The 27,052-nt window shown below is 41.8% G+C and overlaps 2 protein-coding genes across 16 annotated transcripts in view; one reads left to right on the top strand and one right to left on the bottom strand.

Moving 5' to 3' along the window:
• Positions 1-5,832, top strand: part of AXDND1 (axonemal dynein light chain domain containing 1) — a 185,583-nt gene extending 179,751 nt beyond the window's left edge. For 10 of the 12 annotated variants that reach the window (XM_063710556.1, XM_063710543.1, XM_063710558.1 and 7 more), the window contains 2 exons: positions 4,070-4,235; positions 5,609-5,832. In XM_063710556.1, the coding sequence (XP_063566626.1) occupies positions 4,070-4,092 (23 nt within the window). In that variant the 3' untranslated portion in view covers positions 4,093-4,235; positions 5,609-5,832. The remainder of the gene's footprint in view (positions 1-4,069; positions 4,236-5,608) is intronic. The other 2 variants (XM_055366819.2, XM_019027220.4) reach the window with 1 other exon arrangement.
• Positions 1,650-26,739, bottom strand: NPHS2 (NPHS2 stomatin family member, podocin). 4 transcript variants are annotated; one of them, XM_004027978.5, is made up of 8 exons: positions 26,382-26,739; positions 15,386-15,489; positions 12,064-12,136; positions 10,454-10,536; positions 7,799-8,002; positions 5,573-5,628; positions 3,703-3,781; positions 1,650-2,562 (listed from the first exon to the last, which is right to left on the bottom strand). In XM_004027978.5, exons 1-8 carry the CDS (start codon positions 26,653-26,655, stop codon positions 2,284-2,286), a joined length of 1,152 nt encoding a protein of 383 aa, XP_004028027.2. In that variant the 5' UTR covers positions 26,656-26,739; the 3' UTR covers positions 1,650-2,283. The 4 variants fall into 4 exon arrangements, with proteins under 4 accessions (XP_004028027.2, XP_004028028.2, XP_055222805.2 ...); XM_004027979.5 differs by lacking the exon at positions 7,799-8,002; XM_055366830.2 differs by lacking the exons at positions 3,703-3,781; positions 5,573-5,628 and having other exon boundaries at positions 1,656-2,562; positions 26,382-26,724.
• Between the last annotated feature and the right edge of the window lie 313 nt (positions 26,740-27,052).

Here is a 27,052-nt window from a genome sequence, read left to right as displayed (position 1 = left end):
ACAATCTGCAGTATACCAGCCCTTAAGCTAGCTGCTTGCATAATAAATTCAGGTCTGAATACACCAATGCCACATCACTGTCAGCTCCAAATGCCCTGGAACACCATTGTCACAGAGTGTGCCATAGACTTCTCCCACTCTCAGGGGCATGTCATTTTGGTCATGGCAGGCTCCAATGCCAAACTGGAACATCTTATCCCTGTTTATCAGCTTATTGCCACTCTCTTAATATTAAATTATCAGGAAAAAAAAACTATTCCTAGAACATATCATGGTTTTAGATTGTACTCTCCAGCTTGTCCTCCAGCCATCATTTCACAATTAGTAACCAGTTGGAATGCAGCACCTGGGTCAGCTCACCTAGCCAGTTTCTGAAGAATTTTACCTTTGGCTATCCACTATACTCCTTCACCTAAACACAGTTTTATAGCAACTTATCGCTATTATTTCCTTCTCATCAAGCCCACCAACTGCAACAGTTGGTTAATTTGAAAGACAACACATGCCATCAAGCAGACCTGAAAGCCCTCTGGCATGCCAATGAGAAATTTAAATATTGACCTGTGCCAGACATCAGAGGAAACCAAACAATAGGAGATACCATAGGCACTCCCCAGATGTGCAAGCAAAATCTGCCTTTGACAAAAAACCAGTGTTATAAGGAAGTATGAAGAGTCATAAAAGCCATTTTTACCCTGGTGTTCACTTCTGCTTGTTCTGCTTTTGGCTTCTGTTATGCCTGACCCAGCATGACTCTACCTTCTTCTTCATTACACATGCCAAAATTTGCTATCCTGAGATCAGGAACCGTCATATATGGTGTGAAAAGTGACCAACAACCCTTGGTGCCATCTTAATTCCAATAACCAATACACTGGAATGGGTGTGGGCCAACACAGTGATAATGAGAAATATTTCCCACTTCAGGAGTGCTCTGATTGCCATTGACCCTTTAAATGGGCTAAACCACCTATGATCATGCCCCAGCTGGTCCATGAAAGCAAGCTCCACATCCTAGATGATGAGACATTCTAGGAAATCACCTAGGAGTTCCCCAACCCATGTCCTGTTGCTGCTTCATCAGTGTTTGCTTTCTTGTTTCTGACACCATACTCCTGGGTCTGGTAGATTTTGTTACCTGCCTTTGACTTATTTGGATATGAGAGCCTTTTGGATTCCACATTTATATTTCGGCACCCCTGCATAGTTTAGAGTTTTGCCTGTTCCTTTGGCTTCAGAATTTACTAACATTATTTTAGTAATGTTAGTAATGTTTTATAATGTTAGTGACTTTTTTAAGTTTATAGAGAATTTGCTGTAAGTATAGATATGCTTTCTTATTGGCTTATTTTTTCTGCAGATATGCATTTCTAATTGTATAATGCAAATTAATGGAAAATAAGACTTAGAGAAATGTATCTATATTAAGAAATATCTGTATAAGAAAACAATATGTCAGGGCATGTATAGGTTACCTAATATTATTACTGTTTGAAGAAATAAACAAGCTGGTAAGTTCTATACTGAAAATAGATTACTCTCCGGCCCACTATTTATAGTGATTCTCCCCCAGATTTTAAGCCACGTGTCAGATGTTTTTGTCCTTTTATTTATTTCTTTATTCAAAAAAGGAATCTCCACAAAAAGAATTCCTTTTAAATGCTTTAATTAGGGATAAATTGTATATCCGACTCCAAGTACATCTCTCTTTTTTGCATTCACTCTGAAACATTTAAGTGTCACTTTAGGTAACTATCAGGGTTAGGTGTGAGGAATTCAGGGTGGAGCAAAAAGATTGAGTGTGGTTGAGGAAAACTAAGACTTCGTAGTATCGTTGGAGAGAAGACTGCATCTTCGGGACAGAAGAGCAATAGAGTGTGACAAGCCCAATGATAGGTGCTTGTAGGAAGGGCTGTGGGAGCTGTGGCAACCTTGCCAAAGGGGTCAGAGGACATACAGTGAAAGGGACATCTGAACCAAGTTCCCAGAAGTCAAAATTTAACCACATCTAGACTCAAAATTCTTTCCAAAGTAGAATGTTGACCAAAGCTGTTTCCCATAATTGCTCTGACTAGATGAGTCACGGAAACATGCTGTCTGCCTTCTCTGTCATTACATCATTTCACTGTCTTCTCATGGCTGGTGCATTGTGACTTCGTGCATTCCATGGCCATTCCATATGACAACCAAAGGAAGGGCAGGGAATGAGGACAGAGTGCCTCCCTCAGGGATGTGGCTTTTCTATGGCAGGCCCCTTTACAGTCACATTATGCCCCATCCTTCCTATAACATGGGAGAGTCTTTCTTTTTAGGATTTAGTGGCTCAACAGGTTTGGAAGGACTTGGGAAGGGGAGGCTTCCTTGAGTTCTGTTGCTGGGAGAAGACAGGCAATTCAGTAGGTCAAATGGCAAAGGTAAAACCACAGTGGAAGGCTTCTCTGTGGACAGAGACTGAAGGGTGTGGAGGTATCGAAGCTGAACAGCAGCAGGGGTGCCTGACAGAATCTCAGCTGCCATCCTCAGGGACTCAGAAGCAGCCTTTTCCCCTTCTGCAGCGATCATCTAGAAAACATGTGACAAAAGCAAAGTGATTGTTCTTCATTCCCTGAAGGCTTCACCACTATGCAGTGTGACTCAGCAGACAAGCACTGAGCATCTACTATGTGGCAAGCACGGTTAAGCATAGAACGTTTAGTCTTCTTTCTGAAGGGTCTTGAGCTGGGGAGACAGATTAAACTATTAGTCACAATTTAAGGTGGAATTTGTTAGGAGCCATCACAAGTATAAATGAAGTATTAGGGGAGTTATCAGCATCTGGTGGGCCTTGAAAGATTAGGATTTTGCCAACATAGAGAAAAGATTAGCCAGCATTCCATGCAAAGGCATGACGTTATGAAAGGGTGACCCCCAGCTCAGGGAAAGTGAATGGGTAAACATTTCTGAAGAGAAAGTGCTGAGCTCGCTACCCAAATGCTACCTGAAAGTGGGTGAAGAGGACTTCACTCAGAGATCTAGAAGCAACTGCCCTGGACTATCCTCCTCCCCTTCCTCATCCCTGCCTCCCCTCAGTGGTCCACAGGCAATGATCCTCTTACTGGTTCAGGTTTTTATCTTCACCTGCTCTCTGTTCTTTCAGAGAAATCTGCCTCCCTTCATTCTTCACTGTCCTCTTCCCAAGGCCCCCTCACCCACACCTCAGTTACCAGAAGCTGCTAGCTGCCACATCTTTGCTTCTTGCTGTCATGCCTGAGTGGAGCCGAGTAGCACAGCCTTCTCTTGGCTCTAGCATTGAGGGAACTGGGCCCTGATCGTGGTTGTCCCTCCAAAACTTGTGCCAAGCTTGGGATACAGTTCTAGGGGATACCTAGAAGTTAGGGTGACTACGATTACCCAGGAAAAGATGCCAGCACTAGAGAAGAGGGATTGATGTGTGTGGAGGAGATGCCTTTAAGGAGAGAAAGGGAAGGTGAGACTCAAGCAGTGAGTGGTCACTATTATCAGTAGCTTCAGAGAGGGAGAGGAGTTGCATTAGTCAGGGGACTATTAACACACTTTAAGAGAGCAATTTTAATAGAGTTGTAAGGGCCCAAGACAGCTTCTGCCCAGTGCCTAATGAATGGACAGTAAGGAAGCAAAGGGGAAATGTTCTCCACGAGCAGGCCTTCCTAAAGAGCAGTCTGGGTGGGAGGATGGAGTGCTCACCCGCACTTTGGCTTGTCTTTGCGCTTCAGCCTCCACAGCCAGTGAGTGCTGAAGCCCAGCTGGCAACCTCACATCTTTACTGAAAAAGAAAGAATGCAGGCATGTAGGTGTGCAGCCATGATTTAGGGGCCAAAGCTTTCACACAGACTTGCAAGCCTCTCTACTGCTGTCTCATGATGAGTAGCAAATTTGGAGTGACCAGAGTGTGCCATTCCTAGACTTCTGAGGTCAAAAGTAGGCAGATCTCCAAGGTCGATGCCTCAAATGCAGTTTTGTATTATTGCTGATGCTACAGTAGAGCTGTAGTTTCTCATTATCAGCACAGCAGGTTTTGTATTGATGAGCTGTGCTCATTTTTTCCACTTAGGATATAATCTAAGCCCCAACTAATAAATTTGAACAATGGCTTGAAGAGCTACACTACTGATAATAAAGATAAGGGGAATTCATCCAAGTTTATAAAAGAGAAGAATTGATTTTGAAAAGGGTACAACTGACCAAATAAGAACAACGCTTAATGTATTGCATAAAAGGTACAAAATTGTCTTTTGACCCTGATTATAACTATAAAAATGCATATATGGAAAACAGGTTAGCTGCCCCTCAAAAAGTTAAATATGGAGTTACCATGTGACCTAGTAATTCTACTTCTAGATACAGACCCAAGATAATTGAAAATGTGTTCACTCAAAAACTTGCAAATTAATGCTTGCTGTAGCATTATTCATACTAGCCAAAGAGCAGAAACAACCTAAATGTCCATCAGCTAATGAACCAATAAAATGTGGTATAGCCTCACAACGAAATATTATTTGATCATAAAAAGTAATGAAGTACTGATTCATGCTCAAGCATGGTTGAACCTTGAAAACATTATGCTAAGTGAAAAGAAGCCAGACACAAAAAGCCATATATTGTATGATTCCATTTATGTGAAATGTCCAGAAGAGGCAAATCCATTGAGACAGAAACTAAATTAGTGGTTGCCAGGGATTAAGGAGTACATGGGGGATTCCCACTTAATGAGTACAGGCTTCCTTTTGGGATGATGAAAATGTTCTGAAATTAGATAGTAGTGATGGATGTACCCCTTAGTAAATATATTATACTAAAACCACAGTTTAAAATAGCAAAAATGTGACATTTCTTTTTTTCTTTCTTTGAGACAGAGTCTCACTCTGTCACCTGGGCTGGAGTGCAATGCGCAATCTCGACTCACTGCAGCCTCCGCCTCCCGGGTTCAAGTGATTCTCCTGCCTCAGCCTCCTGAGTAGCTGGGATTACAGGCATTTGCCAACACCCCCGGCTAATTTTTTTTTTTTTTTTGAGATTGAGTCTCGCTCTGTGGTCGTGGCTGGAGCACAGTGGCATGATCTTGGCTCACTGAAACCTCTGCCTCTCAGGTTCAAGCGATTCTTCTGCCTCAGCCTCCCTAGTAGCTGGGATTACAGGCATGTGCTACCACGCCCAGCTAATTTTTGCATTTTTAGTAGAGACAGAGTTACACCATGTTGGCCAGGCTGGTCTCAAACTCCTGACCTCAAGCGATCCACCCACCTTGGCATCCCAAAGTACTGGGATTACAGGTGTGAGCCACTGCGCCTGGCCTAAAATGGGAAATTTCATGTAAATTTTATCTAAAACAATTTTTAGATTCATAGAGAAAAAAATAATCAGAGTAATTTGTCCAAATGTTATAGTGATTGTGTTATGGCTGTAAGATATTAGGTGATTTGTTTCTCTTTTTTATAAATTTATGCTGATATGGCTATAGTACTCAATGAAAATAATTTTTCAAATGAAAAATTTAAAATGAAACCAGAATATTTTCCTTTATCATACAGTTCTTCCTAGTTAATTTCCTACCCACATTTCTATTCTCTCCACTTTGATTCCCCAAATACAGGTCACTGAATCCAAGGCAACCTGTGGAGAGAAGAATTCAGATGTCAGTGGGAGCCTCCAGGTGGGAGGAGAGCATGCCTAAACCCTGGTGGCCATTGTTCTGTACTAAGGAAGAACATTCCCTTTGAAAGGACATTATTTGCCTGTTGTATTTAACTGCACAGTGCCTTGCAAAGAGTTGTTTAACTTGCATGGTGCCACCCAATAAATATCTGTGCAATTGAAGATGGTGTGGTATGCTGAATAATGGTCCCCAAAGATATCCCACGTCCTAATCCCTGGAATCTGTGAATGTTACCCCAAGAGGGATTTTGCTGGTGTGATTAGGTTAAAGGCTCTTGAGATGGGGATATTATCCTGGATTATCCAGGTGGCCCTAAATGTAATTATAGGTGTCCTTATAAGAGGGAGGCAAATGGTGATTTGACTACAGAAGAAGAGAAGGTGACATGATGATAGAAGCAGGAAATGGAATGATGCACTCTAAAGATGGAGGAAGGTGCCATGAGCTGAGAAATGCAGGCAGCCACCAGATGCTGGAAAAGACAAGGAAACGGATTCTCCTCTCAGAACCTCCAGAAGAAATTGGTCTAGCTGACACCTGGACTCTAGCCCATTGAAACTGATTTTGGACTCTGTGGTCTTCGAAACTAAGAAAATAATTTTTGTTTGGTTTTAAGCCACCATGTTTGTGGTAGTTTGTTACAGAAGTAATAGGAACTAATACAGATATATTTTAAAAATCTGTTTTAAAATGCACTGAGTTGAGAACCAGTCTCTAGTCTCTCTTCCAGATGTCTTTCATTTATAGGATGTTTTCACTTCTACAACTGATGCTGGTGGCTCCAGTTTCCTCCTGCTTCCCAGTCCCGTCCACCCCCTTGATTGAAGTTGGAAACAGGAGAGGGAAGAAAATCGACTGTGGATTCTGGAAAGGAGGGGCAGGGCATGGAGCTCTCCATGTTGACCCAAACTCCTCTTTTTCCACTTATTTTCTCATTATTTTTTAGTGGTTAGACAAACAGTAAGCATAGTGCATTGAGAACCTTGAGAAGACTAATTTGGGGGTGTGGGTGAGAGAGTCTGGGAAAACCAATGTCTTAGATAGATGGTCCCCAACTTGCAATGGTTTGACAATTTTCGACTTTTATCATGGGTTTATTAGGATACATGCATTTTTGACTTATGATATTTTTTGCTTTATGATGGTTTATAAGTCAAAGAACACTTGTATATATATTATAATCAGTGTAACAAGGGCAAGCTTGAATGTCAAGTGTCTGGACTTTATCCTTTAAAGGAGAAGGATGAATAAGGAAAGGAAGGTGAAGGGGGACATCCCATAAAGCATAATTGCCACCAGTGCCTTTGATTCTTGGGGTCCCTCTATTTGAGGTCCTCCTTCCAACTACCATGATTCACAACCTCCTAACCCAGTTCTGGGCCTGGATGCCCCCACTGCTTCAGTGACAGGCTCCATTGCTGGTGGTAATTGCCACTCCATTGGCCAGCTGCCTGGAATCCTGCTGTCTTCTCACTTCTCCTCTGAATACCTGTTGCCTACCTGCCTTGGTAAGAATCAAAGCCACCGACCCTGGCCGTGAATGAGCTTGCTGAGCTTGCTGTCTGTGGACTAGAGAGGGCTGCTCGTGAAGCAGTTCTTGCTCTTTCCCCTCTAATTCCAAATTGATTAAATCTAGACAATGGATTGGGTAATTCATCATGTAAAGGTCTATGACATCTTAGCTTTTGTTATCTGAAAGTCTTATTTGAACTTATTATTTAACTTGGCACTCATTATGCTTGTTTCCCCAGGTAGACAGTAAGCTCCTGGGAACCATGCTTTATCATCTTTGTGTACCAACCCCTCCTGTCCATCCCCACCAACCCCACCGTTCCTGCCAGCAATCATTCTCAATACTTAATACTAGGTGAGTACTTGGAGATGAATTTAAAGTCACTGGAGTAGGTTTGAGAGCAAAAACTGTGGCAATGACTGATTAACAAGCACCATACTGATAACTATAATTGACTCAGAGTCAATTTGGCAACCTCCTAACTAGCTATGAGCTCCCAAAGGGATGGCCCCTAAGGGATGGAACTGGCCATAGAAGATTTAATAAATGGCCAATGAACAAATGAATAAAAGATAAATATTTCAGCATATTGGCCATTATGTTTATCTAAGTACCTTTGCATCTTGGGCGATGCTCTTCCTCTCTAGAAGAATTTCAGTGAGGGATCGATGTGCTAGGAGACGCTTCATAGTGGTTTGCACAAGGAATTGCACAGCTTTAGATACATGAGCAAGACTGCTTAGGAGAAGAGAGGCATTTTCCATTCGGTAGTAGCAAATGGCATCTATCTCCATTATAAACATGTCTTTGGTCACGATCTAGGCAGAAAAAAGTTTGGATGACAGGCTTGATTCTTGGGCTCCTTTCCTATGTGGGGTTAGAGGAACTAAATGTGTTCAAAGTGAATTTTCTCTGCAAGAGAAAAATGGAGTTGGCCTACCCTTTATTTAAAATAGACATGTTTTTGAAAATTATGAAATTTGTATTAAATACACAAAAGAATGCACAACTTAATCCTGTGGTAACTCCTTTTGTAAAAAAAATCAGAAATAATTTTCTCATAAGAAGACATTCAGTTGATTCCAAACCAGGTCTTTCTAAACTGGTACCAAAATAAAGCATCTGCTAAAAGAGAAGCATGTTCTGGGAAACAAGCACTCTAATGTGTTGCTTGCTAGAGTGTACGTTAGGGGATGCTTTGATGATATACATCACAAGCCCTAGAAAGATGTCTTAACATTTCCCTTTTTATATTGATCATAAGGACATATTTTAAGGATTTAGCTATAAGGATGTTACTCACAGTATTGCTAATTGGAATACAAATTGGAAAGAATTTAACATCAACAATAGGGAATTGGTTGAGTAAATTGTGATACAGCCACTAAATGAAATGCTGTATGTCCATTTAAAATAAAGGGATAGAAGCATTTAGCTAATATATGAAAAAATGATCACAATATATTGTTGGGTTAAGAAAGACACATTACAAAACAGTATATATGGTATGATATATGTGTGTATATATATATACCCATCTGTAAATATAACCACATACATTGAAAAATCTGAAAGGATATACTCCAAAATATCAACAGTTAACTATGGGTAACAGGATTGGGGTGAGTTTTTTTTTTCCCAATTTTGTTTATTGTGTTAAAATACATATACCATAAAACTTACCATCTTAGCCATTTTTAAGTATACAGTCCAGTGATACTGAATACACTCATAATATTGTGCAACTATCACCACCATCCATCTCCATAACTCTTTCATCTTGTAAAACTGAAACTCTGTACCCATGAAATAATAACTCTCCAATTTCTCCTTCTCCTCAACCCCTGCAACCACCATACTACTTTCAGTCTCTATGAATTTGACTACTCTAGGTGCTTCATATGAGTAGGATCATACAGTATTTTTTTTGTGTGTGTGATTGGCTTATTTCAGTCAGCATAATGTCCTCAAGGTTCATCTGTCTTGTAGAATGTCAGAATTTCCTTTCTTTTTAAGGCTGAATAATGTTCCATTGTGGGTTATATATCACATTTTATTTATCTCTTCAGTCATCAGTAGACACTTGGGTTGCTTCTTCCTTTTGGTTATTGTGAATAATGCTGTTATCAGCACAGGTGTACAAATATTCTTTAAGACCCTACTTTCAATTCTTTTAGGTATATATGCAGAAGTGGAATTGCTGGGTCATACAGTAATTCTATTCTTAATTTTTTGAGGAGCTGCTCTACTGTTTTCTACAGTGGCTGCACCATTTTACATTTTCCTACCAACAGTGCACGAGGGTTCCAATTTGTCTACATCCTCTTCAACACTTGTTATTTTCCAGGTTTTTAAAAAAACAGTAGCCATGTTAATGAGTGTAAAGTGATATTTTGTGATATTGATTTGTATTTTCCTAATGTAGTGATGCTGAGCATCTTTTCATATGCTTGTTGCCCATTTATATATCTTCATCTTCTTTGTATGTCATCCTTTGAGAAATGTCTGTTCAAGTTTGTATTAGGGTTCTCTAGAGAAACTATAGAATGTGTATATGTGTGTTTGGGTTTCATCATACATATATATGCACACACACACGTACACATATAGGTATGCTGGGGTGGGGAGAGAAAAAAATACTGATTTAAAGAATTGGCTCATGTGCTTATAGAAGCTAGCATGTCTAAAATCTTCAGGCTGAAGACCCAGGGAAGAGTTTATCTTTTCTACTGAAAGAATTCCTTCCTCCTCAAAGGGAGGTCAGTCTTTTTCTTGAGCCCTTCAATTAATTGGATGAGGCCCACCCCACATTAGGGAGGGTAATCTGCTTTACTCAACGTCTGCTGATTTAAATGTTAATCCCATCTAAAAAAGTACCTTCACAGTAACATCCAGATGTGTTTGGCCAAATATAGGTCAAATGATCATGGCCTAGCCAGGCTGACACATAAGGTTAACTATCACAAAGTTCTTTGCCCATTTTTTAAATCAGGTTGTTTACTTTTTTTGTTGTTGAGATGTATGAGTTCTTTATATATATTGAATATTAACCCTTTATGAGATATATGATTTGCAAATATTTTCCCCCATTCCCTAGATTGCCTTTGCACTCTGTTAATTGTGTCCTTTGATGCACAAAAGTTTTAAGTTCTGATGTAGCCCATATCATTATTTTTCTTTCCTATTTTTGAGTATAAATAATCATTTTGTCCATGGTAGGTAGACCATGGAAAATGTATAGAGAAAGCAAAAGCCATCATTGGGCTTACCTCATGAAAAGGTATCTCCAGAGTTTGGAGACGAAGGTCAACCTTGTGGTAGGTATCCAGGCAGGGCAAAAAAAAGAAAAGACCTAAAAGAGAGGAGGAGGAAGTGACAGATAAATAGCTAGCATGAAGGCTGTTTGGGTTTCACCTTTCTGGGGTCAGGGTGCACACTACATTACTTTTCTTAGCCTCTAATTACAGACCATTGGCCCATCCCACCTCCACCTGAGGGTAAAAGGAGAGCACTATTATATATTATAATATATAATCCAGGACAATAGGTATAAACAGGGATTATTCCCAGCAAACTGGGCTGTGTGGTCCTTTTAGTCATGGTGCTGGCCTCCCCAGATCTCAATTGCGTGTCTGTCCTTTCACTAGAATTGAACTCCCTAAGTAGTGTCCTATGCACTATTGTTAGCCTTAGTGTCTGACTTAGTGCCTTTTAGGTGCTCTCTAAAATTGTTTTTGAATCCATGAGTGTACCCAGGTGTCAAACTTTAGAGCCAGCAACCTCCATGTCGTATTCGTTAGAATGTGAGCCCCAGAAGTAATCAGAATAGCAATTATCATGATACCAGCTTTCTGGTTGGCTAGTTAGTCCTCACCCACCCAATATAATATATAGGATCAATGTGCAATAAACATTTATAGATTGATTTATTGAGATTTTCTGAGAGCCCATTGGATTCTGTGGGCTCCTGCAAAAGCCAAAGCTTTGTTGAAACAAGCAGCACCTCACAGAGTCCAGGATACTAGTCAGCTACTAGTCCTCCTCAGTGCCAACTGAGAAGGTTCCTGAAAACCAGGGCCAGAACAAGATGTTCTTTGTCCTGGAACTACAGAGTCTGGTTCTACTTTTGTGTGGACTCATATATTCATTCCGAATCTTCAAACTCTGATATTTGTCCCTAGTCTGGTCTCTGTGGGCGTGTCCTGAAACTCAGACCCTCTCCAATATAATATACACATGGGACTTTGCTCCTCATACCTTCCTGGCTGACTTAGATCTCCAAACCCCCACTACTAAACCTTTCAGACTGACCATACTTCTATCTGTCTCCCATAATGAGCTTGGACCTCTGGACATCAGCTCCACTAGATCTTAAGGTCCTGAGATCAGAGACCATGTCTTATGGTTAGCACAGAGTCTGAGCCACAAGAAATGCTTAATCTATGTTTTTTAAATCCCTATAACTGAAGACCAATTTGTTATTTGAATGCTGAACTTTGCCTGTTTCCCATGATTGGATGTGAGCACCTGGATTGGGAACTAGCTCAGCTTTTCTCTGAGAATCCACAGGACTCTGACCATATACACATTGTACTCAAATCAGTCCCCAGCCATTGGTCCTAAGCTAACTTGCTATTCCAGCAAGCCTTGCCCTGGCATGTGGGCTCTCTGTACCAATTCTCTCTCTTGGCTACCTATGACCTAGTAGTAATAGTCTCTGAAGAATATTTGAATAACCTATAAGTAACAGATTGGAAAATTCAGATATCATGAATCAAGTTACTTCATTTAATCTGAGGTCCATATTACAAATCTGCATGGGTTGAAGAAATTGGCAAGTCAGGAGAGAGGTGTTTAGAAAAAAAAGAGTGTTTTTTACCAGGGCCTTTGGCTCTTCCAGGAAGCAGATGTCCCAGTCGGAATATAATTACTCTTTCATACTCTTGTACAACCTAAAGAGAAATTTAATCCTTTCAAATCACTCCCAGAAAGAAAAAGTCTTCAAAAGGCCTTGGCATAAGAATGATCCTAGATATCAGAAATTTTTTGTTTTGAGAACCAGGAAAAAATTTCTATTAATACTTAAGTTTCCAAAATCTATATTTAGTAAGTGTAAAATTTCAGAAATGAAAAAGTATATTAACCATGTTAATTTTTGAACCCATAGACAGAATTTTGATTAAAGACTTATGATTTTCTAAAATCCATGGCCAACTTTCCCTAAATTAATCTTATCAAGGCATATTAAATCTTGTATTTTACTGTGACTTCTGCACTAGCTTTTATATGTATTGCTCATTAGCTATTTAACAGAAAGAGGGAGTATATTTTAATACCACTTGTGATGTTTTGTTTCAGAGTGCAATTTCTTCTGAGGCTGCTTCAAAATGATTCAATTGGATTTTTTTTTTCTAGACGAAGTTTCGCTCTTGTTATCCAGACTGGAGTGCAGTGGCATGATCTCGGCTCACTGCAACCTCTGCCTCCCGGGTTCAAGCGATTCTCCTGCCTCAGCCTCCCAAGTAGCTGGGATTACAGGTGTAAGCCACCATGCCCAGCTAATTTTTTGTATTTTTAGTAGAGACAGGGTTTCGCCATATTGGTCAGGCTGGTCTCGAACTCCTGACCTCAGGTGATTCACCTGCTTTGGCCTCCCAAAGTGCTGGGATTACAGGCGTGAGCCACCGTGGCCAGCCTCAATTGGATTTTAATTTGCCAATTTTCATTGGTGATAGATCTAGAAGATTTGTGTTTACCCTGAAAATGTGCAGAGATACTTTTATATGACAAAAAGATTCTGGAGAATGTCTATTAGAAGAGAAATAGAGAAGTTACTGCACACTACTTTAAAAATAAACTTCACTTTCTGACCCAGTATCAGAATCTGAGTTCAATTGCATGTTTATCACTGATTTAACTTGGTCTGCTTATTTACATGTTAAGATATGCCCCACCAGATGAGGCACTCCTTGATGATACGGAATTAATCTTTTTTTTTCTCAGTGCTTAAAAAATGCCTGATACATTGTAAGTATTCAATAAATATTTATTGAATAAATGAAAGAATGATTTGTGACTATAGACAAATTTATTTTCCTTCCTTATCCTCCCTCCACTTTAAAAAGCTCCAATGAATAATAACTAGCCAAATATAAAAATGTGATAAAGAGGCCCAATAAAACACATTTTGAAATGTGCTTCTTAAAGTAACAGGATCTACTAACCCACTGTAAGTCCTTTGAGGCTGGGAACCATGTTTTGTTTGTCTTCATGAGGTTTACAATTTTATGAGGCCAGAACACTGCCTTGCTTGAAACAATCAGAATGAATGACTGTATGTGGTTCTTAGAGCATGCCCAGCAATTCCCAATTGCTTGGTTTCCTAGCATTACTTGTTTCTTACCTGCTTTTATTGGAAAAAACAAATTCTCCCCAGAGATGAAGGGGAGTCTTACTTCTTCAAGACCTTGCTCAAATATAACTGCCTGGTTCTGCTTTTGTTTCCTCTCCCTAATTGGCTTCTTAGGGCTTAACCATCTTAAGTGACCAGACCTGAGAGCCTTTCCCAAAAACCATGGCTGGGTCAGTGTTGTATCTTGTGGCAATCATGCAGGTGCTCAGGTCACCCTTCGAGAAGAGCCTGCTGCCAACAGGCAGCAGTAACTAAAGGAGAGCGGGAATGGCTATCCTAACATCAGAGAAAATGGACTTCAAAAGAAGCAAACATGTTACTAGCAATAAAGTGGGACATTGTATAATGATAAAAGGATCAATGCGTTAGGGAAGTGTGTCAATGATAAGCATAGATGCACCTAAAAACAGAGTTCCAAAATACATGAGGAAAAAGACAAAAATAATTCAAAGTAGAAATAGACAATTCAGTAGTGACAGTTGGAGACTTCAATACCCCACTTTAAACAATGGATGGAACTAGAAAGACATGGAAGACTTGAATAGCACTGTCAACAAATAGACTTAACAGACATCTACACAGAATATCTCCACCCAACAACAACAGAATAATACATTCTTTTCCAGCATACATGAAACATCATCTCCAGGATAGATAATATGCTAGGCCATAAAACTAACTTAAACAAATTTAAAAGGATTGAAATAACATAAAGTATATTCTCTTATTACAATGAAGTTAAATTAGAAATCAATAACAGAAGGAAATTTGAGAAATTGACAAATATGTGGAAATTAAACAACATACTCTAACCAGTGGGTTAAAGAAGAAATCACAAGGAAAATGAGAAAATACTTTGAGATAAATGAAAACAAAAACACAAGATACCAAAATGTATCTTGGGGAGAAAATGGGGAGGGAAAGGTGAAGGGGAAGAGGAAAGAGCTGCTGCTTGCTGTGAGGAGTAAAACCAACAACAGCCCCAGCAGCAGGTGTACTGTTTCAGCCAAGGACACAGTCTTCTCTGCAGCTCCAGCCAATGACTGAGATGGCAGGAGTACTAGGGCCGTGTCATTTCTGCCCACTGTGGGACTCCTATGAAGCAAACCTTGCTCTGGAGTTCCCTTTTGGGCTGGCCAATGCTTTCTCAGAGCTGCACCACAGTCAGAGGCTCTTTCTGCCCAATCCTTTCTTCCCCTTCTCATATCACAAGTGTCAGGCCTGCATAACTGTCTGAAGGCTTCTCCTGACTACTCTTGTTTTCTTTCCTGTTAATCTTTCACAGGCAGTGTCTCCCAATAAATCTCTTGCTCCTCTAATTCCATCTTGGCATGTGCTTCCAGAATGGACACAGGTCTTCATTTACTTCAGGGACAGGCATCTGTAACCACCTGTGGGCCAAACATAATCATGACTCATGGTCTATAGAAGCTGCCTGAGAAGTTTCGTGGAAGTGTGTGGAGTGGATGTCATGATCCATTCTGGTCACAGAATGCAGATGAACAAGACATAGCCAATATAATACATGTGGTAAGTGTTAGAACAAAGTGAAAGCAGAGTGACATGGGAGCACCAGGAAGGGAATGACAGTCTGGGGGAGTCAAGGAAGGCTTCCTGTTCACATTTGAGCAAGGTCTTGGAGGAGTAAGCTATCCTGGAAGGTGAGTCTGGGGTGAGGGCATTCCACATGGAGCAATAACATGTACCAGAAAACAGAAGTGAGAATGGGCATGGTGTGGCCAGTGAGAGGCCTCAGGAAATTACCTATTGGGTCCTTATGGAATCTCACCTTTACGCAGAACCAGATGGAAAAAGGGAAGGTCATGATGATGAAGAGCAGGGAAATGAGGACAAGAAGCCACTCACAGGCCCCTAAGCCAGAGGATTTGGTACCTTAAAAAAATTAAAGCAAAAGAATAATTATATTGAAACTTCACTGTATTCACTGACTAGCATCTGTTGGTCCAATTCTTGGTATTGGAGTCGGCACAACTTGGAGACTTTGCTGGAAATATTAGAATAAGTCAAATCAGAGTAGTCAGAGTTCACAGGGCCTGGGGAGGAGCAGGCTCCTGGAAAGGTAGTGGGGACCAGGCACAGTGGCTCACGCCTGTCATCCCAGCACTCTGGGAGGCTGAGGTGAGAGGATCGCTTGAGTCCAGGAGTTCAAGATCAGCCTGGGCAACATAGTGAGATCCTGTCTGTACAAAAAAAAAAAATTAAAAACTAGCTGGGTATGGTGGTGCGTGCCTGTAGTTCCAGCTGTGCAGGAGGCTGAGGTGGGAAGAAAGGTTGAGCCTGGGAGGTTGACGCTGCAGTGAGCTATGACTGCACCACTGTACTCCAGCCTGGGTGACAGAGCTAGATCTTGTCTCAAAAATAAAATAAAAAAGAAAGGGAATGGGGGTATACTGGAACAGGCACAAAATTTGTGAAGAAGGTCTGGATTCCAGTTCTGGCTCTACTGTTTCATATCCAGATGACCTTAGGCAAGGCGTATGACCTTTTCACGCCTCAGTTTCTTCACTATATTATGAGGATGCTAACATCTCATGACTATCCCATAATAACTAGTTCATGAGCTATAGCACCTATCTCTGGCACAAGGATAAAATAACACATACACACAAAAAGCACTGAGCTTTACTTTACATGTGTCTGTTTGTTTTTGTTGTTGTTTTTTGTTTTTATACTTTAAGTTCTAGGGTACATGTGCACAACGTGCAGGTTTGTTACATAGGTATACATGTGCCATGTTGGTTTGCTGCACCCATCAATTCATCATTTATATTAGGTATTTCTCCTAATGCTATCCCTCCCCCAGCTCCCCACCCCCCAACAGGCCCCAGTGTGTGATGTTCACCGCCCTGTGTCCAAGTGATCTCATTGTTCATTTCCCATCTATGAGTGAAAACATGCAGTGTTTGCTTTTCTGTCCTTGTGATAGTTTGCTGAGAATGATGGTTTCCAGCTTCATCCATGTCCCTACAAAGGACATGAACTCATCCTTTTTTATGGCTGCATAGTATTCCATGGTGTATATGTGCTACATTTTCTTAATCCAGTCTATCATTGATGGACATTTGGGTTAGTTCCAAGTCTTTGCTCTTCTGAATAGTGCTGCAATAAACATACGTGTGCATGTGTCTTTATAGTAGCATGATTTATAATCCTTTGGGTATATACCCAGTAATGGGATTGCTGGGTCAAATGGTAATTCTAGTTCTAGATCCTTGAGGAATCGCCACACTGTCCTCCACAATGGTTGAACTAATTTACACTCCCACCAACAGTGTAAAAGCGTTCCTATTTCTCCACATCCTCTCTAGCATCTGTTGTTTCCTGACTTTTTAATGATTGCCATTCTAACTGGCATTAGATGGTATCTCATTGTGGTTTTGATTTGCATTTCTCTGATGACCAGTGATGATGAGTATTTTTTCATGTGTCTGTTGGCTGCATAGATGTCTTCTTTTGAGAAGTGTCTGTTCATATCCTTCACCCACTTTTTGATGGGGTTGTTTTTTTCTTGTAAATTTGTTTGAGTTCTTTGTAGATTCTGGATATTAGCCCTTTGTCAGATGGGTAGATTGCAAAAATCTTCTCCCATTCTGTAGGTTGCCTGTTCACTCTGCTGATAGTTTCTTTTGCTGTGCAGAAGCTCTTTAGTTTAATTAGATCCCATTTGTCTATTTTGGCTTTTGTTGCCATTGCTTTTGGTGTTTTAGGCATGAAGTCCTTGTCCATGCCTATGTCCTGAACGGTATTGCCTAGGTTTTCTTCTAGGGTTTTTATGGTTTTAGGTCTAACATTTAAGTCTTTAAACCATCTTGAATCAATTTTTGTGTAAGGTGTAAGGAAGGGATCCAGTTTCAGCTTTCTACGTTTGGGTAGCCAGTTTTCCCAGCACCATTTATTAAATAGGGAATCCTTTCCCCATTTCTTGTTTTTGTTGGGTTTGTCAAAGATCAGATGGTTGTAGATGTGTTGTGTTATTTCTGAGGCCTCTGTTCTGTTCCATTGTTCTATACCTCTGTTTTGGTAGCAATACCATGCTGTTTTGGTTACTGTAGCCTTGTAGTATAGTTTGAAGTCAGGTAGTGTGATGCCTCCAGCTTTGTTCCTTTTGCTTAGGATTGTCTTGGCAATGTGGGCTCTTTTTTTGGTTCCATATGAACTTTAAAGTAGTTTTTTCAAGTTCTGTGAAGAAAGTCATTGGTAGCTTGATGGGGATGGCATTGAATCTATAAATTACTTTGGGCAGTATGGCCATTTTCACGATATTGATTCTTCCTATCTATGAGCATGGAATGTTCTCCCATTTGTTTCTATCCTCTTTTATTTAGTTGAGCAGTGGCTTATAGTTCTCCTTGAAGAGGTCCTTCATGTCCCTTGTAAGTTGGATTCCTAGGTATTTTATTCTCTTTGTAGCAATTGTGAATGGGAGTTCACTCATGATTTGGCTCTCTGTTTTTCTGATAATGGTGTATAGGAATGCTTGTGATTTTTGCACATTAATTTTGTATCCTGAGACTTTGCTGAAGTTGCTTATCAGCTTAAGGAGATTTTGCGCTGAGATGATGGGGTTTTCTAAATATACAATCTTGTCATCTGCAAACAGGGACAATTTGACTTCCTCTTTTCCTAACTGAATACCCTTTATTTCTTTCTCTTGCCTGACTTCCCTGGCCAGAACTTCCAATACTATGTCGAATAGGGTGGTGAGAGAGGGCTTCCTTGTCTTGTGCTCGTTTTCAAAGGGAATGCTTCCAGTTTTTGCCCATTCAGTATGATATTGGCTGTGGGTTTGTCCTAAATAGCTCTTATTATTTCGAGATATGTTCCATCAATACCTAGTTTATTGAGAGTTTTTAGCATGAAGGGCTGTTGAATTTTGTCAAAGGCCTTTTCTGCATCTATTGAGATAATCACGTGGTTTTTGTTGTTGGTTCTGTTTATGTGATGGGTTACATTTATTGATTTGCATGTGTTGAACCAGCCTTGCATCCCAGGGATGAAGCCGACTTGATCATGGTGGATATGCTGCTGGATTCATTTGCCAGTATTATATTGAGGATTTTTGCATCGATGTTCATCAGGGATATTGGTCTAAAATTCTCCTTTTTTGTTGTGTCTCTGCCAGGCTTTGGTATCAGGATTATGTTGTCCTCATAAAACGGGTTAGGGAGGATTCCCTCTTTTTCTATTGATTGGAAGAGTTTCAGAAGGAATGGTTCCAGCTCCTCTTTGTACCCCTGGTAGAATTCGGCTGTGAATTCATCTGGTCCTGGACTTTTTTTGGTTGGTAGGCTATTATTTATTGCCTCAATTTCAGAGCCTGTTATTGGTCTATTCAGAGATTTGACTTCTTCCTGGTTTAGTCTTGGGAGGGTGTATGTGTCCAGGAATTTATCCATTTCTTCTAGATTTTCTACTTTATTTGTGTAGAGGTGCTTATAGTATTCTCTGATGGTAGTTTGTATTTCTGTGAGATAGGTGGTGATATCCTCTTTATCATTTTTTATTGCATCTATTTGAGTCTACTCTCTTTTCTTCTTTATTAGTCTTGCTAGCGGTCTATTTTGTTAATCTTTTCAAAAAACCAGCTCCTGGATTCATTGATTTTTTAAAGGGTTTTTTTCTGTCTCTATCTCTTTCAGTTCTGCTCTGATCTTAGTTATTTCTTGTCTTCTGCTAGCTTTTGAATTTGTTTTCTCTTGCTTCTCTAGTTCTTTTAATTGTGATGTTAGGGTGTCGATTTTAGATCTTTCCTGGTTTCTCTTGTGGGCATTTAGTGCTATAAATTTTCCTCTACATACTGCTTTAAATGTGTCCCAGAGATTCTGGTATGTTGTGTCTTTGTTCTCATTGGTTTCAAAGAACATGTGTATTTCTGCCTTCATTTGGTTATTTACCCAGTAGTCATTCAGGAGCAAGTTGTTCAGTTTCCATGTAGTTGTGTGGTTTTGAGTGAGTTTCTTAATCCTGAGTTCTAATTTGATTGCACTGTGGTCTGAGAGACAGTTTGTTGTGATTTCTGTTCTTTTACATTTGCTGAGTAGTGCTTTACTTCCAATTATGTGGTCAATTTTAGAATAAATATGATGTGGTGCTGAGAAGAATATATATTCTGTTGATTTGGGGTGGAGAGTTCTGTAGATGCCTATTAGGTCTGCTTGTTGCAGAGCTGAGTTCTGGTCCTGGATATCCTTGTTAACTTTCTGTCTCATTGATCTGTCTAATGCTGAGAGCAGGGTGTTAAATTTTCCCATTATTATTGCGTGGGAATCTAAGTCTCTTTGTAGGTATCTAAGAACTTGCTTTCTGAATCTGGGTGCTCCTGTATTGGGTGCATATATATTTAGGATAGTTAGCTCTTCTTGTTGAATTGATCCCTTTACCATTATGTAATGGCCTTCTTTGTCCCTTCTGATCTTTGTTGGCTTAAAGTCTGTTTTATCAGAGACTAGGATTGCAACCCCTGCTTTTTTTCGCTTTCCATTTCCTTGGTAGATCTTTCTGCATTCCTTTATTTTGAGCCTATGTGAATCTTTGCACATCAGATGGGTCTCTGAATACAGCACACCGATGGGTCTTGACTCTTTATCCAATTTGCCAGTCTGTGTCTTTTAATTGGAGAATTTAGCCCACTTACATTTAAGGTTAATATTGTTATATGTGAATTTGATCCTGTCATTATGATGTTTGCTGGTTAATTTGCCCATTAATTGATGCAGTTTCTTCATAGCATCAATGGTCTTTACAATTTGGCATGTTTTTGCAGTGGCTGGTACTGGTTGTTTCTTTCCATGTTTAGTGCTTCCTTCAGGAGCCCTTGTAAGGCAGGCCTGGTGGTGATAAAATCTCTCAGCATTTGCTTGTCTGTAAAGGATTTTATTTCTCCTTCACTTACGAAGCTTAGTTTGGCTGGATATGAAATTCTGGGTTGAAAATTCTTTTCTTTAAGAATGTTGAATGTAGGCCCCCACTCTCTTCTGGCTTATAGGATTTCTGCCAAGAGATCCACTGTTAGTCTAATGGGCTTCCTTTTGTGGGTAACTCGACCTTTCTCCCTGGCTGCCCTTAACACTTTTTCCTTCATTTCAACCTTGGTGAATCTGACAGTTATGTGTCTTGGGGTTGCTTTTCTCAAGGAGTATCTTTGTGGTGTTCTCTGTATTTCCTGAATTTGAATGTTGGCCTGCCTTGCTAGATTGGGGAAGTTCTCCTGGATAATATCCTGAAGAGTGTTTTGCAATTTGGTTCCATTCTCCCCAACACTTTCAGGTACACAAATCTGCCAAGACCAGCTCGGTTGGGGAGACCCTTACCCAGTGGCACTAAAGGAATTTAAAGACACACACACAGAAATATAGAGGTTTGAAGTGGGAAATCAGGGGTCTTACAGCTTTCAGAGCTGAGATCCCGGAACAGAGATTTACCCATGTATTTATTAACAGCAAGCCAGTCATTAGCATTGTTTCTATAGATATTAAATTAACTAAAAGTATCCCTTATGGGAAACAAAGGGATGGGCCGAATGAAGGGAATAGGTTGGGCTAGTTAACTGCAGCAGGAGAATGTCCTTAAGGCATAAATCGCTCATGCTATTGTTTGTGGCTTAAGAATGCCTTTAAGCGGTTTTCCACCCTGGGCAGGCCAGGTGTTCCTTGCCTTCATTCCCGTAAACACACAACCTTCCAGCTTGGGCGTTAGGGCCATTATGAACATGTTACAGTGCTGCAGAGATTTTGTTTATGGCCAGTTTTGGGGCCAGTTTATGGCCAGATTTTGAGGGGCCTGCTCCCAACACCAATCAAACATAGATTTGGTCTTTTCACATAGTCCCATATTTCTTGGAGGCTTTATTCGTTTCTTTTTACTCTTTTTTCTCTAACCTTGTCTTCTCACTTTATTTCATTAATTTGATCTTCTGTCACTGATACCCTTTCTTCCACTTGATTGAATTGGCTATTGAAGCTTGCACATGCGTCATGAAGTTCTTGTGCCATGGTTTTCAGCTCCATCAGGTCATTTAAGGTCTTCTCTATACTGTTTATTCTAGTTAGCCATTCGTCTGATCTTTTTTCAAGGTTTTAAGCTTCCTTGCGATGGGTTCGAACATCCTCCTTTAGCTTGGAGGAGTTTGTTATTACTGACTTTCTGAAGCCTACTTCTGTCAACTCGTCAAAGTCATTCTCCATCCAGCTTTGTTTCATTGCTGGCGAGGAGCTGCAACCTTTTGGTTTAGAAGAGGTGCTCTGATTTTTAGAATGTTCAGCTTTCTGCTCTGGTTTCTCCCCATCTTTGTGGTTTTATCTACCTTTGGTCTTTGATGTTGGTGACCTACAGATGTGGTTTTGGCGTAGATGACCTTTTTGTTGATGTTGATGCTATTCCTTTCTGTTTGTTAGTTTTCCATCTAACAGTCAGGTCCCTCAGCTGCAGATCTTTTGGAGTTTGCTAGAGTTCCACTCCAGAGCCTGTTTGCCTGGGTATCACCAGCGGAGGCTGCAGAACAGCAAATATTGCTGCCTGATCCTTCCTCTGAAAGCTTCATCCCAGAGGGGCAGCCACCTATATGAGGTGTCTGTTGGCCCCTACTGGGAGGTGTCTCCCAGTTACACTACACGGGGACCCACTTGAGGGAGCAGTCTGTCCATTCTCAGAGCTCAAACGCTGTGCTGGGAGAACCACTGCTCTCTTCAGAGCTGTCAGACAGGGATGCTTAAGTCTGCAGAAGTTATTTGCTGCCTTTTGTTCACCTATGGCCTGCTCACAGAGGTGGAGTCTAGAGGCAGTAGGCCTTGTTGAGCTATGGTGGGCTCCGCCCAGTTCGAGCTTCCTGGCTACTTTGTTTACCTACTCAAGCCTCAGCAATGGCGGACACCCCACCCCCAGCCAGGCTGCGGCCTCGCAGATCAATCTCAGACTGCTGTGCTAGCAGTGAGCAAGGCTCCTTGGGCATGGGACCCACCGAGCCAGGCACGGGAGAGGATCACCTTGTCTGCAGGTTGCTAAGACCTTGGGAAAAGCACAGTATTTGGGTGCGAGTGTCCTGTTTTTCCAGGTAGTCTATCATGGCATCCCTTAGCTAGGAAAGGGAAATCCCCCGACCCCTTGTGCTTCCTGGGTGAGGCAACGCCCCACCCTGCTTCAGCTCACCCTCCATGGGCTGCACTCACTTTCCGACCAGTCCTGGTGAGATGAACCAGTTACCTCAGTTGGAAATGCAGAAATCACCTGTCTTCTGTGTCGATCATGCTGGGCGCTGTAGAACGGAGCTGTTCCTATTTGGTCATCTTCTGTCCGGTTTGTTTTAAGTGATTCCAAGCACATGTCCAGAGGCTTATCTTCCATGAAATAACTTCCCCATTCATTACAAGCCTTAATGTCTGAAGTTCCATCATTTTAACACCTCCATTAAGGTGTTGATCTCAATAGTCTTTGAAAATTAACTTTATGGGGTAATATTCACCTACTAATATGTATAAAAAAGTGATAAGGAACTGGGGTTCGGAACTGCCAAGATGCTTGGGTGATAAATGAAACAATATCAAGGAGAGTCAGTCTCAAGAACACAAGCCTCTTGGGTTCTTGTCTTATTTACACTGTGCCCCCAGGGCTTAGAATAGTGCCTGGCACCATACATGTGCTCAATAAATATTAGTTGAGTGTGAGAAGAAAGGAGGAATGAAAATGATTTAAATGTAAGAGTTATGAAAATTTCAAGAATTTTAACCTCCAGGTACTAGAAAACTTACTAAAGGAATGTTATTTGCCAGTTTAAAAAGATCGTAGAGGACTAGAAGGTGACTAAAAATTAGGAAATGGTAGTCTACTTTCCTTCCTTTCTTCCTTCCTTCTTTCCTTCCTTCCTTCCCCTCCTCCCTCCTTCCCTCACTCCCTCCCGTCTTTCTTTCTTTCTTTCCTTCCTTCCTTCCTTTTTTCTTTTCTTTTCTTTTCTTTTTTCTTTTCTTTTCTCTTTCTTTCTTTCTTTCTTTCTTTCTTTTTCTTTCTTTCTTCTTTCCTTCTTTCTTTCTCTCTTTTGAGACTGGGTCTTGCTCTCTCCAGGCTGGAGCGCAGTGATGCAATCATGGCTTTCTGCATCCTCGGCCTCTTGGGCTCAAGCAGTTCCCTCACCTTAGCCTCTCAAGTAGCTGGGACTACAGGTACATGCCACCTTACCTGGCTAATTTATTTTTTTGCAGAGATGGGGTCTCGCTATTTTGCCCAGGCTGGTCTCAAACTCCAAGCCTCAAGTGATCCTCTCACCTCAGCCTCCCTAAGTGCTGGGATTATAGGTATGAGCTATGGCACCTGGCCTAAAATCTTATTTTTAAGAGATGAGGACAAAGGGGATAACTAATTAGTAGGCCTGAAAATTTGATTTTCATGCCCCAGAAAGGTCACCACCAAATTGATGTGCAGATCACTTGAAGAAGAGGACAGAGATGCAAGCTGCAGCAGCACAAAAACAAAATCAGCACTGAATACCATAGTATGGCAGTTTCTAAAGGCCATCCTATGAAATACTAATCCCACAGGGTGCTCCACCAAAGAAGAATTTCCTGGGCAAATGAATTTAGAGAATACTAGGCACTACATCCCATTCCTGGAGTTCCCAGTGCTCTTCAAGACATTGAAGCTATGAGAATCTCGCAAAGCATTCTTAGCTTTGTTTACACACATTTGACCAGGTAATATTTTCTCTAAGGAACACTCATTGATATTCTATGGAACTTATTTCTCATGGAACCTACTCTGGGAAATGCTGCTCTACCAACATATTAATTTTTATAATATTATTTTTCAAGGGCAATGACTAACAGTATCATTGCCAGTTTTAATTAGTTTATAAATATGTCTCAGTTGCCAGTGGTAGCCATGGCAAGTAAAAATAAATAAATGCATATACAAAATTACATTTTATAAATGAAGAAAGGCCTCAAAAATTCCTTCATACAGTAGCGAGAGATATGAATAGAAAACTAATTTATATCCTCAAACCTAACGTGAAGATTTACCCCCAAAATATTATTCTGTTAGAATAAGTTGCTTGAATATCCAACTTGTTTGGTTTAAGTGAATAGTGAAACATTAATTATTCAAGCAGGAAAACCTTTAAACATTGTCTGAGAGTCCCCAACATTTTGGTGAGGTGAAGCGCCTTTTCATTTCTCCCGTCTTAAGTAGCCTGCCTTTGGGAGTATGGTGCTAAGTGAAAAAGAGGAGGGGATGTTACTCTCTGTTCCCCGTGAGCTTCAGAAACCTCCCACACAAGGGCTCAGCAAAGGTCACTTCATCCTTAGTGGGACTGCTCGTCCATTGCTTGAGGTCTCCTGCTTTCGTTACTCTGTAGCTGTAGGGACTGAGGCCCAAAAAGGTGCCCAAGGCCACAGCTGTAGGACCATGACCAGAAATGAGGGGCAGCACCAAGCAAGGGTGAGCATTTCAATCAGACTGTCTTACTCTGGGATTTTGGCTTCTCTACTTCCCAGCTGCACGACTTGGGCATGTTACTTAATTTCTCAGAGCATGTTTCCTCATCTGTGATAAGAGGATGGTGAGGGATTAAATAACTCAGTAAAACACCCAGTGTGTGCCTGGCATATAGTAGGGGTTTCATCAATGGTGGCTCCCTTACTTGTCTACCCTACCAGTGTAATCTGCTGCCTCACAGTTACAAGCCCTCTAACCTCAGCATTGAACCCAGCAACCATTTACTGAACAGAGGTTTCTGACTGATGAAAGGGTATTATCAACTGGGCCAAACAGTATTAACGTGACCCATTTAAATTATACCTCAACTGCAGAAATCTTCCTTAAATGGTAGCTTTCAGTGACCCAGCATGTACTGCTTTGCTGGTAACTAGGAAATGTTAAAACTTCAGAGCCAGCAGGAAGCAATATAACACACTATTCCTTATTTAATTTCTTTTAACACCTGTCATCCCACTAAAGTGGTAATCATTTTTTTCTTCCACTCATTATAAAAAAGACTGGAGGTAGATAAAATTTTTCCAAGAGTTGTTTCTCCTGCAGAAGCAAAAGAGACACCTTTCTTTGCATTCCCTCCTTTGATCTAATTTTCCTCTCTCTTAGCTTGCAGCTGGAATTGAGTAAGTTTTTGTTCCAGACTTTGTGCGAAGTGCTTTGGATGCCTTTTCTCATTGTATCCTCACCACTACCCTCTGAGGCAGGTACTGTTATATGAGAGATGGTTAAGGTCCTTCCTATGATCACATGGCTAGCAAGTGGTTGAGCTGTGATTTAAACTCAGGTGTGGCTCTTCCTCACTTGGCTCTGCTGCGACTGCTTTTCAGAAAGAATGATCATCTTCCCAGAAGCTTAAAATGCTTTTAGGTAAGACCGAGGGGTGGGGACGCGGGAAGAAGAATAAGCCTACAGCCTACAGCCACCAGCTCGTGCATGTCTTTACTTAAATTAGGTGCCCGTATGCCCCTCCATGGCCACAAAAACCAAGTTCATGGCTCCTTTGCCAAGTTGCTTCGTCCCCAACCTGTACCACACTCGCTCCCCACTCCCATCCAAGGCTGGCCCCGAGACCAGTATATAGTGATACTTGTATTTCTTCTGATGTTCTTTGCTCACCATAGCAGGTTGCTGGGTTCCTAACTTACGCCTTTCCGTTCCTGGGAACCTGAGCATCCAGCAATCTGCTCTGGCTTCAGTGGGTCTCCTGGGGATGACCCTTTCCACCTTATCTGACGCCCCTTAGTTACCACCTGGAAAGGTGGCAGATAGTGGTGCTGAATCCGTACCTTCCTCGGGCCGCTCGCTCTCCAACAGCGCCACCACCTCGGTGCCCTCCTCGCCGGAGCCTCGGACCTCATCCACGTCCACCACCGTGGCGGCGGGCGCTCGGGGCTCCCCCGGGGTCCCCGCCCGTCCGGAGCCCGACGGCTCGGGCCCAGCCTCCTGGCGCCTGCGGCCCCCGCCGCTCCTCTCGGCCTTTGCCCTCTTGTTCTCCTTGTGCGGAGTCCTGCCGCCTCGCCCGCGGGACTCCCTGGAGGAGCTCCGCGCCCTCCTCTCCATCCTCAGAGCTGCCGTGCGGCTGGAGCAGCAGCGCGGGAGCGCTAGGGGCACGGGAGCGCAGTCCCTGTGGAGTCGCTGCGGGTCCGCGTGGCGTGCCCGGGGGACCCTAAAGACCGTCGGGTGGGGGCTGAGGGCGAGGGGCGGGACCCCGGGGCCGTGGGCGGGGCGCACCCGGAACCCCGACGGCTGTGTCTCGGTGGAGCTGTGGACTGCGCCCGCCGACTCCCACGGCCGGGGCGGCGCTGAAGCAGAGAGAGGCCTGGGTGGGAGAGCCGGCCCCGGGCAGGGTGCGGGCGTTGAAAAGTGCGTGTCTGCAGGTGCCAACCCGGGCTGTGAAGACTCATCTCCTGGAGGGTTCCTAATGTCATGCTAGAGGGCTGACGGAGATACAGAAGCT

The sequence above is a fragment of the Gorilla gorilla genome, chromosome 1 (assembly GCF_029281585.2).
Source record: "Gorilla gorilla gorilla isolate KB3781 chromosome 1, NHGRI_mGorGor1-v2.1_pri, whole genome shotgun sequence".
In the NCBI taxonomy this organism is placed as follows: Eukaryota; Metazoa; Chordata; class Mammalia; order Primates; family Hominidae; genus Gorilla; species Gorilla gorilla.
The sequence above is the reverse complement of the archived record's forward strand: the minus strand, read 5'-3'. Positions and strand labels throughout refer to the sequence as shown.